The sequence below is a fragment of the Eucalyptus grandis genome, chromosome 3 (genome assembly GCF_016545825.1).
Source record: "Eucalyptus grandis isolate ANBG69807.140 chromosome 3, ASM1654582v1, whole genome shotgun sequence".
Classification (NCBI taxonomy): Eukaryota; Viridiplantae; Streptophyta; class Magnoliopsida; order Myrtales; family Myrtaceae; genus Eucalyptus; species Eucalyptus grandis.
Genome location: NC_052614.1, coordinates 4815487 through 4829054, shown reverse-complemented (window position 1 = coordinate 4829054; position 13568 = coordinate 4815487). Strand labels below are relative to the sequence as shown.

Below are 13568 nucleotides of genomic sequence, written 5' to 3'. Positions count from 1 at the left end.
TGACAAGTCCAGCTCAACCAATTCTCCCATCTTCCCAATTGAAGAGGGGATCTTTGTCAATTCGTAGCAGCCCGCTAACGACAAGTGCTGCAATTTTCTACAAGCCTGAATGGAGTCCGGAAGTTCATGCAGTGCTTTGCACCTTTTCAACTTCAGGGTTGACAAATTTACCAGATGGCTTATTGAGCTGGGAACACTAGTCAGTTTTTCACAACCCACGGCGCTAAGCATCTTCAGCTCCGTCAGAAATTCTATACAAGTAGGGATTATTCCTATACTAGTATTGTCAACGAGAAGTTCCTCCAACTTTCTTAGTTCACCTAGTCTTTCAGGTAAATTCTTGAGCTTCCCACAGGATATCAAGTTCAAAGAAACGAGGCACTTGACATTTTCAATGGAAGGGTCGAATCCCTCCAAATTTTCACAATATTCCAATATTAGCATCTGCAAACTTTTAAACCCAGAGAGATTAGGGGCTCTCTTTAACTCTGAGCATCTCGAAAGATTGAGAACTTTCAACCTCTCCATCTATAAGAAAGAAACATGTTCAAAAGATTAGCAATTGGAAAAAAAAAGATCTATCATCAAATGTAACAAAAGAGAAAGTATTTCTTATCTTTACCTTAATTGAACTCCATCCTCCCCAATTTTCGCTAATAAAACCCCCTGATAAATCAAGTGTGACTAATTTCTCCAAATCGACATTGGTGGCTTGGAAGGAGTTAGGACACATGTTCCACTCTAGCCATCTTAGTTCAGAAAGTGAATCATCAAAATCTCCAATAAAATCCACTTTACTCAAACGAAGGAGCTTCAGGTAAGGCATTCTTTTAAAGCTCTGTCGCTTCATGAACCTTGTTGAGCCATTTTCATCCAAACGTAATGCCTCAATATTTCTATTTTCTGCCTAAAAGAATTAAGGATAGAAGATATCAGCAAGAGGCAGTTCATGATCTTGACATGAATAAAGTGTCATTAAACAAGGAATAGCATACCACTCAACTGCCTTTTGTCAGCATACGTCAGCATGTTTTTGTGGCCAATGCATTTTCTCCACACTTACAAAGTATGTATGTGATCTTATAACTACACAATCATGTTATATGTCAATTTTCACTAGTATGCCACAATTTTTCACTAGTCTAGGTTTATTGTAAGTTTTATTGTAAGTTTTGAGATAAAATTTTGTAACACCCGTAGCATTGACTACCATGTATTCGCTCCACCAAACTGTATATGGTGTCCCTTTGCGATACGTCAGAACCGTTGCACTTTGGACCAAAAAAGAAGAAGTACCAAATTGGGCTTATTACTAGCATTTATGCATTCAAAAAGCATGACAACTTATTTCTTCTCCATTCATGAAATATTGTTCATTTTTGCATTTGGTTGAATGGTATACTTGTTAAACGAGTGGGTCGGATCATAAATGATCTAACCCAAATTGACCTATTAATCTATTTGTTCAAAAGGCAAATTTCTTATCTCATACTTAACCTAATCCATACCAGACCTAACCTATATTGCTAAAATACTCTTATATTTAACTTAATTTACGTAAACTCATACCAAAACTAAGATGAGAGTGCAGAGTACAAATGTGAGATCAAATGAGGGTAAGAGAGAATGAAGAGTCATAAAGGTGAGTTGAGTAAGTTGCAAACCCATTTAACGTCTATATTATGCTTAAACCTATTTATGACATATTTACTATATATAACTAATCCATTTAACTCTCATATGGATTAAGAAATGGGTTTATGACCAATTGTCAGGTCTATTGAATGGAAACAAGAGTGTTTTTTTCCTCTAGAAGTTCAACTCTTTTTGTGTTTATTTCTTTTTTAAATAGACAGCTTTTGTGCAATCCAAGACGCAACTCTTTATGTGTTTATTTCTTTATCAATAGACAGTTTTTATGCAATCCAAGAAATGTTTTTTCGTTTCATTGAAAAAAGAATTAGACTTTCGAATTAAAACGCAACGAACCAAGAGAAGAAATCTGACCAAGAAAAAAGGAGAAGAATAAAAAACTCAATTTTTAAAAAGATCGGTTATTAATAAACAAAAAGACATAATGGCCAATAAAAATACACATAATTTAGAGCATAAAAGCCTATAAAAGTAGGTTAACAAAAAGTTACAAGCACATTATGATGTGCATCTATATTGGGATTTTCATTAGTCTTTCTTTTCACCTTACGTATTGTCCTTTCTTTACATACCTTTTTCCGATTCCATACGGTGTCTCTTTCCCCAGTTACCTCGTTATTTGCATATTGCGTGACCAAAAGTTTCGGGAAATCCACAGATTGCTAGCGTAAAAAGAAATTGAGGAAGAGAAGTTGAACTTGACTTTTCATTTTCGTATGTTCAAGCTCGAAAAGTTCAACTATGATATCAAGCAGGTAGTCTTCTATCTGCTAGATTTTCCATTTTCATCCCAACAGTTCTACTTTACTTACTTATATCATGGTGTCAGTTGAACTTTTCACATCATTTGCAAAGAGCCGACAATGACAAAGATTGATTGCTTCTTTCATCATTTTTGCATGCGAAATAGCATAGTGAATTTTAGTACGCATGATTGCAAAACCAAAATTATTGTCTCATGGAATAGAGTGAGATTAAAATTAAATAATTCTGACAAATTTATACTTTAATGAATGTCAATTATCTACATGTTTTTCCTTTGCTCTTTGATTTGGTCAATCTCTGCTATAGTAAAAAAAGATGCTTTTGGTGCCTTTTCTTTTGTACTTAAGGTTGTAGTTAAGGTTTGGAACCCTTGCAACTATGCTGCCATGAAAATCAAGATGTAATACAGCCTGATCTCGCAAATTTGTTAGCACATTCGTGTATTCGCCTGTCCGTATAAAAATATATGAATTGGTATACAAGGTTAGCGATCATCATCATCATCATCATCATCCTCCATTTGCATTCTCTCGAAAGGCTCTATTAGTCCTTACGAAGAAAGGCTTGCTTATTACACAATAAAAGTGGCTATTGAACTACACTAAATGATTTGGTCCAAAAAAAAAAAAAAACTACACTAAATGAAGATATATTGAAGATAAGTAGTATATAGTTTCTTTCAACTTTCATTATTCTGGCAATCACTTCCTTCAGTCATTTATTTTCTTAACTTTGATCTTTATTCTTCAATTTTTCATTGAAAATAACTTTTTATAGACAAGCGCAAGATCATGTTTCAGATGTTCATTTATTTCGGTCGTCATTTACTGTTGTTTGATTTTGCACAATATTTATTAATTCTGAACTACGTGCTCAACATACCCATGACTAGATCTGATCTGCGCTCAACATGGGTATAAACACCAGCATATACTATGAAAGCAGGGTGAATTAGCCTTATTTTATTGCATTACGAGTCAAAATACTGTTAGTTCTCACCTTTCATATGACTAAACATGATCGATCCATGTACACATGCAAAGCTCATAATTAGTTATGCCACTTACTCTATAATTACTGTATCTTGAACAATCTTCCAACACTACATTATCTAATTTGTTAAGTTGACTATAACTTGGTCTAAATAACAATAAAGGAAAAGCTAAATTTGCAATTGAAAATTTTAATTTGAATTTTTAAAGTGTATCATTCCTATAAATGACAAGATAAATTCTAATTTTCGATTACTTATAGAGTTAGAGTCCCACAACTATGTAATGCTGTTTCAAGTTAGCAACTAACGCAATTATGTTAATAGATTTCTAGATTATTAAAAAAAATTGATAGATTTCAAGGCGCTTCTTCAATTATGATGATAACATTCCCAAATACAATTAAAACCAAATATTTATTTTCTTTTTATCATGCATTTGCCTTATGATATTGCATTTCCGTTGCATACATGCATAAGAAATCCTAGGAAACAAATTGTATAAATTATTTATACATATAAAATCACTACCTAAGATCTTAGTACTTCAATTGAATAAATTCCTGAGAAGATAGCTAATATTTATTAGGTACAAATAATTTAACTGAAATATTTACTTTTTCTTCTTCTTCTTTTGGCCATAAAGTAGAACTCGCATATATACGATAATGATCAATGATGAAGTTCCTGTTATTTGGTCAAAAAATATAAATTAATCGGCATAAAATTATAAAATACTTATAATATTAAAGTATTTTCCGATATTATCTTACTTAAATGATCTTTGAATAAGTGAATCTCCAAACTCGGGTGCCGCTAGGATATTCAACTTCTAATGTAGTAAGAAGCACTGAAGCAGTACAAAACTGCTAGAAAATTATGTTAAGACGGCAAACCAGCAATATAGACAGAGCTAATAATCCACAATTTTAATACCCCTTTTCAGCGCCCTTTTTTTTTATGCATCGAGAGATGAGCCGCAGAATAGTCACGACTGAAAAACTTTTCCTGAACTAAAGGCCAAAATAGGATGCAGCTTTTACCAAGAAAATGGTAACAACATGTTGACACTGGTCAAAGATTTAGAGTAAAAGAACAATAAGAATAATTATATGAGGGACTACCATTAGGGAACATGGCATACAATAAGAATAATTATATGAGGGACTACCATTAGGGAACATGGCATAGGCTAATAGTAGACATGATTGTTACCTTGCTTCGTTGAATAATTATGGCTTCCTCGTCCCATAGTCTGCTACATTTCCAAGCCTTCTTATCTATTGGATGGGCGATAGCTTTGCCTAAATCTCTTAATAGATCATGCATTTTCAACTCATTGTCATCATCAATTTCCATTAACGAAAGTTCAGTCAATCTTTCCAATCCAGAATGTGGGCAATATTGGAGATCCTCCCACAGGATGGCCGCAATTCTTTTGTCAATTCTAGTGAAAAAGCATGCTACATCTAGAAACATTTGTTGTTCCTCTTTTCCTAATGAATCATAACTTATCCTCAACTTTTGTTGTACGTCCGTATGAGGCACCTTCTTCAATTTCTTCAACGTCTCTATCCATATTTTTTCGTCTTTTCTTCTAAGAAATGAACCTATAATCACAAGAGCTAAAGGAAGCCTTCCTGTGGTATCAACAATAGCCTTAGAAAGTGCGAGTTTTGTTGGAGCTTCTTCCCCTCTGAATGCATTTTTCATGAATAGAAGCAAAGAGTCTTCGCTATTCATTTCTTCGAGTTTATACCCTATATATTTAGACTTCAAGAGGGCCTTATCTCGACATGTAATAATGATCCGACTTCCTGACCCGAAATTACAATCTCCAATCAAATTATCAAGATGGTATTGACAATCCACATCATCAAGAAGAATAAGTACCTTCTTTTTTTTCACAACTTGATTGGATCATTCCAATTCCAGAATCACGCACTCTACGCTCACTACTTTTTGTTATATTTGATATTAGTAAAGATTGGACATGCTCCATACCCTTGCTTTTAATTGTTTCTCTAATATCCTTGAGAAAGCTATGCCACTTAAATTCATCAACAAGCTTTTTATAAATAACCGTAACCAGAGTTGTCTTACCGATACCGCCAATCCCATAAATCACAATAATTCGAGTTTCTAAAGAAGCAGTATCCACCAAATTCATAACCCCAGTCATGCGATCATCAATTCCAACCAAGTCCTTGGGAGAAGATGGTGGAAAATCATGTTGCTGCTCGCGCATTATTATTTCTACGAGTTCGTTTACTAATCGTCCTTCATACCTACAATACAACAGATGAGAACTTATTAATGGCTCCACAAAACAAGGATCAGGGATGATAAATAGAAAAATTCTTCTTCCGACAATGATATGTTAAAACAAGATAAACGACGTACCCACTAAACAAGTTATCTGATTCGAATATTCTAGAAGCAGCTGCCTCTCTGAGTGCTTTCGGCCCTTGTTCCTTGACATCATCCTTAAAAAGATGCATATTGTCTCTAAAGGCTTTTCCAAAGGCCCTCTAGTTCTCGGACCTCAAAGGTTTTCACCTTATAAAACACGGTCAAGACTTTTTGTCCTTTTTTTTTGCACTTCATTATATGAATGAGCTCATGAAGGCACCATTCGCTAGCAGCATAATTTTCCGAGATGACTGGGATTGAAACTTTGGAGTGCTCAATCGCATTGAGAAGACTTTCATCAATTGGCTCACCAAAGCAGAGGTCATTCTCATCTCTGAACACGAAGTTTGGATGGAATGGGAGGCCCACACCTATGAGTTTATGGTAGAGGTGATCAATGAAGCCTTTACGAGTATCGGCACCTCTAAAGCTCAAGAATACATAATAATTGTTTCCAATAATAGAGGTGGACACAGCAGATGGCCCAGAATTCGCTCTGGACTCTGACGGCACATTGATCTTCTCCGGCGAGTCTGAAGAGGGAAGAAGAGGCGATCTGCTCTTGTGCTCATCTGATGGTAATTCCATCAATTCTTCACGTCTTTGTTGCTTTGAACCGGCCGAACTCGAAGCTTCAGCAGCTCGCTTGCGTTTCCCGTCTTCCATTGCAGTACACGCTATGAGAGAGAGAGAGAGAGAGAGAGAGAGAGAGAGAGAGAAAACGCGCCTATTATGGGTGGGCTTGAGCAGGGAACGATTACTAGACTATCTCTGCGCCACTCTTATAGCGGGGCTGGTAAAGAGGAAGGAGGGAAAGCAGGAGGCAAGGCATGATTACTGGACTACTATGTATACTTTAATCTCTCACGGTACGTTGGTCTTTTCACGCATTTCATACGTTCACACATGGGAATCTGGAGATGCCTTTGAATTGACTACAAAAGCAACTCAGTCCGTGCCTTACTTGTGGTACTCACTCCCATTGGCCTCGACAACCTGCCCATTGTTCCTATTGGCTCTTAGGAGTCTCCAATTTTGTCACAAATTGAGATCTACTCGAATGGATCCAACTTAGTTATTATGTCGCGATTTGGGCGTTACATTTCATATCCGTGCCTCTCCCAATTTTGTCAGGATTTTGTCAGTGACAAGGGTACTTGCTAAGCAATCAATAGAGGGAAATTTAGGTTTTCCACTAACGTTTCGTATGTGGCGCGCAATCTCATTTTGGACATCTCGGCATTTGTATGGGTGTCTTAACTGGATTTGGGTGCAACATGCTCCCATGGGAGTGGGATTTTTACTTTAGTGAATGAACTTTCATCATGCATGAGCCTTTTAAAAGAAAAAAGATAAAGTATGCCTTTAATATCAGTCCTTTAATATCAGTGACAACGAATAAAATTAAATGTATTCGACCCACGATCAAATAAAGTGGGTTCCTTGCACCGTCACATGAAAGATATATATCGATCAGCATTTAGTATTTGGGCAAATACGAGTCAACACGTTGCGGTTCTACTGTCCATTTCTAGGATTTTTCTTTGCACTTTCCTTTTAACGTTTGTATTCTGCATTTAAGATAGAATTTATTATTTAAAAAATCTATGATTAACTCCCCCCCTTCTCTCGAAAGATGCTCATCTAGAATTTATTAAAATATGTCTGGAAGCATGAATTCAAATTTAAACTGGAGCTCTGTATCCACTCATCATCTGATTAAGGATCTGAACCGTCAAGGGAATTAAAACGCGAGAGCAATCAAAATGATAAAGAGGAAAACACCACCACATAGCTAAAGAGCTTTCATCAATTGTTCTGCTCATCCGGCCCTACCACTCTTCTTTCCGAGTCTCCAAAGCAAGGCAATGTGAAACGCACTAGTTGCTTTTAACTGTCAAAAAGTAAAAGGAAAAAGCTTAAAGCAGCCACGTCACGTCGTCAACCAGCATGTTGTCCGAGTCGTCCGCCTAAATTTTTGTTTGCTTTGCCTTTATTCCAATGGGTGTATCGAAAATGAGTAATCTGAAAAATATTTTTTCAGAAATGATTACTTATATCATTTAGAAAAACTAGTCAATAGAAAATATTTTCATCATCAATAACTATCTATGCCTAACTATTTTCGTGAGCAATGGAATTTTTTTTTCAATAATTTTTTTTTGTAAGCAATATAAGTAATTATTTTTTGGAAAATGTTTCTCAAGTTACTTATTTTCCATTAAAAAAACGCACTCAATTCAAGTCTTTTGCACCAAGCCAGTGGCATCTTTACATAAAATTATTTGCCGAAGTTCTTGTCTTTCATGGAAATTATTATTAATAATCAATGTGGATTGACATTAGCTAATTTTATTATTGTTTATACACTCGCAGTTTTGTTGACCCGTGATCCGCATGAGAGGATCGTTTAATGTTTTAATGGTCGTCTCTTTTTTGCCACGGCTTTAATATTGTATCTAAAGCCATGAAGAAAATGAAAGAAAGAAAAGATCATAACAGCTATACTCCTATGGTCTTTATAAATATTATGATATTTCCATTTAAATACATTTTGGCTTATGATTTCTATAATAAAAAAGTACAACCTCATTTACAATTTTTATCGGGTTGATACTTCCTTTATTTTAATTTCCTAACATGCGGATATTACTAAATTTAATTATGAAAACACAAAACATAAAGGCTTGAAAATTTTATCTTTTTAAAAATACGGAGTAAGATTTAAATTAATACAAATACGAAATACGACTTTCAAGAAATAAACTAATATCTTCTTTAGATATCCTTATGAAAATAGTTCTTCTTAAAAAGCAGAAATATTATCCATGTATAACTCAAACTGAGGTTCATTTTTTGCTGTTATAGAGATCATAAGCTAAATTATTTTTACATAAAATTATCATAATACTTATAAAGACAAAATGCAATAGGAAGATAGCATATTTTTTCTTTGATTTAAGAAATTGATTGAAATGAAAATATATTATGAAAGTTAGGCAATAGTGTAAGTACTGAAACTTATGAATAGTGCCAAATGATTTATTTGCCTTGTGAGTGACTAGATTAAACAAATTGAAAGTTTTAAGGACTAATTTGGACATTTAAGAATAGTTAAATGACCACTTTAAACAAGTAAAAAGTCCCAAAAAGAATAATATTATGCAATGAAGTATTGGAGTAAATTTTAAGAATCATCAATGGTTAGTAGCATACTTAGAAATGGTTGGCCCGCCATTTATGGGGAGTGAAGACTTCTTATTTGTCGATTTCAATGGAACGAGATAACTCTTGGAGATATTATGGTCCGTCACTTTATGCATCGTTCCGTTCACTTTCATCAAAATATGACGTCAATACCTATCATGATTGATGTGCATAGTTTGGGGGCCTTTTGCTCGATCCTAGGATACATAAATTTTAAAAGATATATATGATCACAAAAAGTAATGCATTTTTTCGTTACCAAAAAAAAAAAAAAAAAAGGTTATGCATTTGTTTTTATAAGTGAAACAACAACAACTAAAAAAAAAAAAAAAATGAAGTATCTAGAAGTGAACATAGATTGAAAATTTCCTTACCAAAAAAAAAAAAAAAATTGGATTGAAAATTGAATAATTTCACTCGTAGCTCACTATTTTTTCTCGTAATTTTTTACTATTATTTTGAATGATAAGCTTTTACATAGATAGATAACCAGCATTATACTTAAATTTAAAACATTCCTTCCTCCATTGGCTATCATAAAATTGGATCTTGCTTGATAAATTATCAATTTCATTGGGAACTTGCTATCCTTACCATCGGGTCTTTGTTTGAGTGGCAAATGTCTAGAGATGTTGATAACTTACTATTGCATTCGCTGGCTTTGTTTACACCATCAGGGTGCCCAACCAATTACACGATTTTACCATATAATATAATCACGTTATGTTTTTTGCCCAACTTGCTAGTAGTAATATGTAAATTACCCAACCAATCTCGGGAAAAGTATCAAAAAAGTCTTAAACCTATTACAGTAGTACCAATTCGGTTCTAAACATTTTAATTGGACTAATTTAGTCCTAAATCTTTCACATTGATACCAATTTAGTCATAAATCTTTTAATTTAATCAATTTAGTTTTAAATATTTTCACATTAATTTTAATTTAGTCAATCCAATCAATTTCAGCCTGGTCGGCGCCCGATTGGCGTTGACGTGGACACCGACCGGTGACTAGATGCGACATGACAACTTTTAAATCATTTTTAAAATTTTTCAAAATTTTAATTAAAATTTTTCTTTTCTTTTCTTTTTCCTTCTTCTTCATCCTTAGACTCTCCTCGTGGTGGCTTGCAAGGCTCGTTGGCCACTGGGCAAGGATTGCAAAGTTGTCGTGGCCCTTGCTTGACCTCGCCCAAGGTAGTGGGGAGACGGCTTCACCCAAGGTTGTAGACGAGGTAGCTTTGTCTAGATTTGGACGAAGTTAAGTGAGGGCTGCGACCCTCGTTGGCGGTTGACAAGGGCTTTGCGGCCCTCGCCCAATGGCCGGTGAGCACCGTGAGGTTTGTTGGCCACTATAAGGAAAGTCCAGGAGGAAGAAGAAGGAAAAGAAAAGGAAAAAGAAAAGAAAAAGGAAAAAAAGAAAAATAAAAAGAAAAGAATTAATAAAAAATTCATAAAAGTGAAAATTATTTAAAAATTGCCACGCCAACGATTGGCCACTGTCTAGTGTCCAAGTCAACACCAATTAGCCAAAATTGGCCGGATGAACTGAATTGGTACCAATGTGAAATGTTTAAAACTAAATTGCTTTCATTAAAATGTTTAGAACTAAATTGACATTAATGTGAAAATGTTTATGACTAAACAAATTTAATTGAAAGGTTTATGACTGAATTTGTATCAATGCAATAGGTTTAGGATTTTTTTAGTACTCTTCCCAACCAATCCCCAATGAATTCAAATTTTCCCTGTACATAACAAGTTCAATTTGTCAACAATTCCAACTTCCCAATTAAACCAGAAATCCGATAGAGACGGCAATCACAACACATTTCCCAAAAGCATTCATCAATTCTTTTTCTCATCTGGCCCTACCAATCATCTTTCGGTGTCTCCAAGGTCATGATGAACCTCTTCTTTTTAGTGTCAATCGGAAACGCATTGGTTGCCAGCCCAAAAGGAAAAGGGAAAAGCTTAAAGCACTGATACATCAGTATGTTCCCAGAAACTCCGCGATGAGGTTTGATGGCGGAACCTTATTTCCTCTAATTGAACTTCTATGCAGCAAGGTCATCGTTGGATTGAGCAATCAACGCGTTTAGGCTACTATGTAGCTACTAGTCAGTCTAACGGTAAGGGAACTATTTTGGGAGAATATAGCTCGTGAAGTCGTACTTGAAGCTGAGGTTGCCCAAGGATTTTGTCTTTGAAATCTTGTGGGCTTCAATCTTTGTGGCTGAACGGGGGAACTGGGAATTTTGGTTACAATCCCTCGTAGATTATAGGTGATGCAGTGACAGTCTCCAATTGAGTCCGTATATTTGGAGCCTATAGATAGGGCATTAGAAAACTTCAGAATGCAAAGCTTCACGAATAGAAAGAGAGAGAGAGTTGGCTGGTCCGTCCATGAGGGAAAGAAATGTCTTACTTCTTTGCTTTAACTTTTCGCCCTACTGTTCTAAGTAATATTGGTTTTTGCAATTTTTTTTATAATAAACAGTTTAATTTTGGGACCTCACGTTCCGCTTGTTTATAATTTTTCTTGTGCCAATTTTGCAATTTTTGAAAGGAAGTAAGCCATACAAAATATGACATGATCTTAAATTGAAGGAAAAAAAAGAAGAGAAAACAAAAAGCAAAGTGAGTTGATTGGCCACATGTCTACACGTTAGAGGCTCCCTCTCCATGCACCAATTATATGTAATCTCTTTGATTGATGAGTTACAAATATAGATAGTCATTCATAGTTAATTTTACTTAAGTTTGCATTTTGGTACTTCTATAAGTTGCACACCAATTAACGATATAGTTAAAGGTAATTTTTTCTAGATAGGTACGGCAGAAGAAGTGACATCACTGAACAATGAGGAAAATCACTTCAAGTCATATAGATTATGTGACACTCCTAGGCTCCATGCATTTGGAAGAATAATGAGAGATCTCGTTCTTACATTTTAGGGAATGTTTCATTTAACTTTGAAGTTGGTGCATGTCAGATCTCAAACTTCAAAAAGTCGCATCCCCTTCTATCTAACCCAAACTTCTATCTTGTTATGCTCATTAAGACCACTAATCTTTTTCCATTAATATGTAGTATGCACATGTCTTCAAGAGACACATAAGTTACATATCCTATATAATCTAAAATGCTTTTGCCGAATGATTGCACCCTTTATTAAAGATAAATTCTTAATAAGGCAAACATCGATTGTTTAATTTGTGGTTTATTACACAAAATGATGAGATGTTATTTTGTTGCATTTGTGACACATCTTGTATCACATCCATAGTGAAATACAAATTTATCTTCGTGCTAACTCGAAGGAGTACCTTGTTGGCTTTTTAGCCACTGTAGAAATCATATTTACAAAATGAGTAGAACATCTCCTTTCGGATGCTCTCTTTTCCATTTTTCCCCTTTTTCTTCTTCCATTTTCTTTAATTTATTTTCGTTATTTTTCTTTTTTTCCTACCAAGATAACCTACTTCTCCTTTCGCGCGTGGCTACAGAGAGAAGAGAGAGGGAAGGGGGGGGGGTTATTCGTGGATTTTCTTGAAGAGATAAAAAAGGTTGTGTTTGGGTGTGAAAAAACAACGACGAGAAGAACATCGAAAAGAAAAGGGGAAATTAAGAAAGAATGGAAGGATACAACATAAGGCATGAATGGAAAGTACGCTTTTAAGTCAGGAAGGGGATGTGTGGTAAGGAGTCAACAGCCATATATTACACGTTAAAAGTCATAAGTGGTGTCGTATCTTAATTAGATTTAAATGAAGAATGAAACGAGTATATTTCCAGAATTATTGAAGTCGTTGAAATAATATGGTGAGGAAGAGTCGCTCATCGTCTTTGCAGATGCTGCCGTAGTCGACGATTGAATTGTCTAGTGTGTTTAACCTCTCCATTTTGATATGATGAGATGAATCGTAATTTGCTAGTATTGCTTAATATACGGTACAAATATTTATATAGCATATTGCTTAATAAAAAAGATAAAGAAAATATTTACCCAATATCTCTAGCGAATTATAAGAGATGCACTAAATATTATGCTAACTAATAAACCAAAAAAGTAAATCCTTACTAATAATAAAAGATGCACCAAATATTAAAAAACAGAATGTAAATCTTTAGCAAATCTTACGTAATGAGGACAGCCACATATTACATCTTACAAGTTAAAAGTACTGTCATATCTTAATTAGATTTGAATAAAGAATGACCAAAAGCACTTCATTCACAAGTTATCAAGCAATGCATCGTAACATGTAATTACATACTACAATGCATCGGTTGGTTGGCTTTTTCTATCATTGTATTTCGCAAATGGAAAAATTGGTCATTCTATCTCGTGTGAATCATGGACGCAGATCCATCTCTCTCTCTCTTCATTCTCTCTTTTGCTTTTCTTTAAATGGAGGAACAGATGCAGAGAAACACAGAGGCCTCCCTTCTTCACTGCTAAACCCGCAATTCCTCTCTTTCATCGTTAATTTCGCAGTGCTCGAGCGAGTTGTAAAGAAACACGCAAAATATTTG

General features: G+C 34.8%; 1 protein-coding gene across 1 annotated transcript in view; it reads right to left on the bottom strand.

Annotated features, from left to right (window-relative positions):
• LOC120291575 (disease resistance protein TAO1-like) overlaps positions 1 to 444 on the bottom strand; it is a 1499-nt gene extending 1055 nt beyond the window's left edge. Inside the window, exon 1 of the mRNA XM_039309227.1 lies at positions 19 to 444. Coding sequence (XP_039165161.1) covers positions 19 to 444 — 426 coding nt within the window. The remainder of the gene's footprint in view (positions 1 to 18) is intronic.
• Between the last annotated feature and the right edge of the window lie 13124 nt (positions 445 to 13568).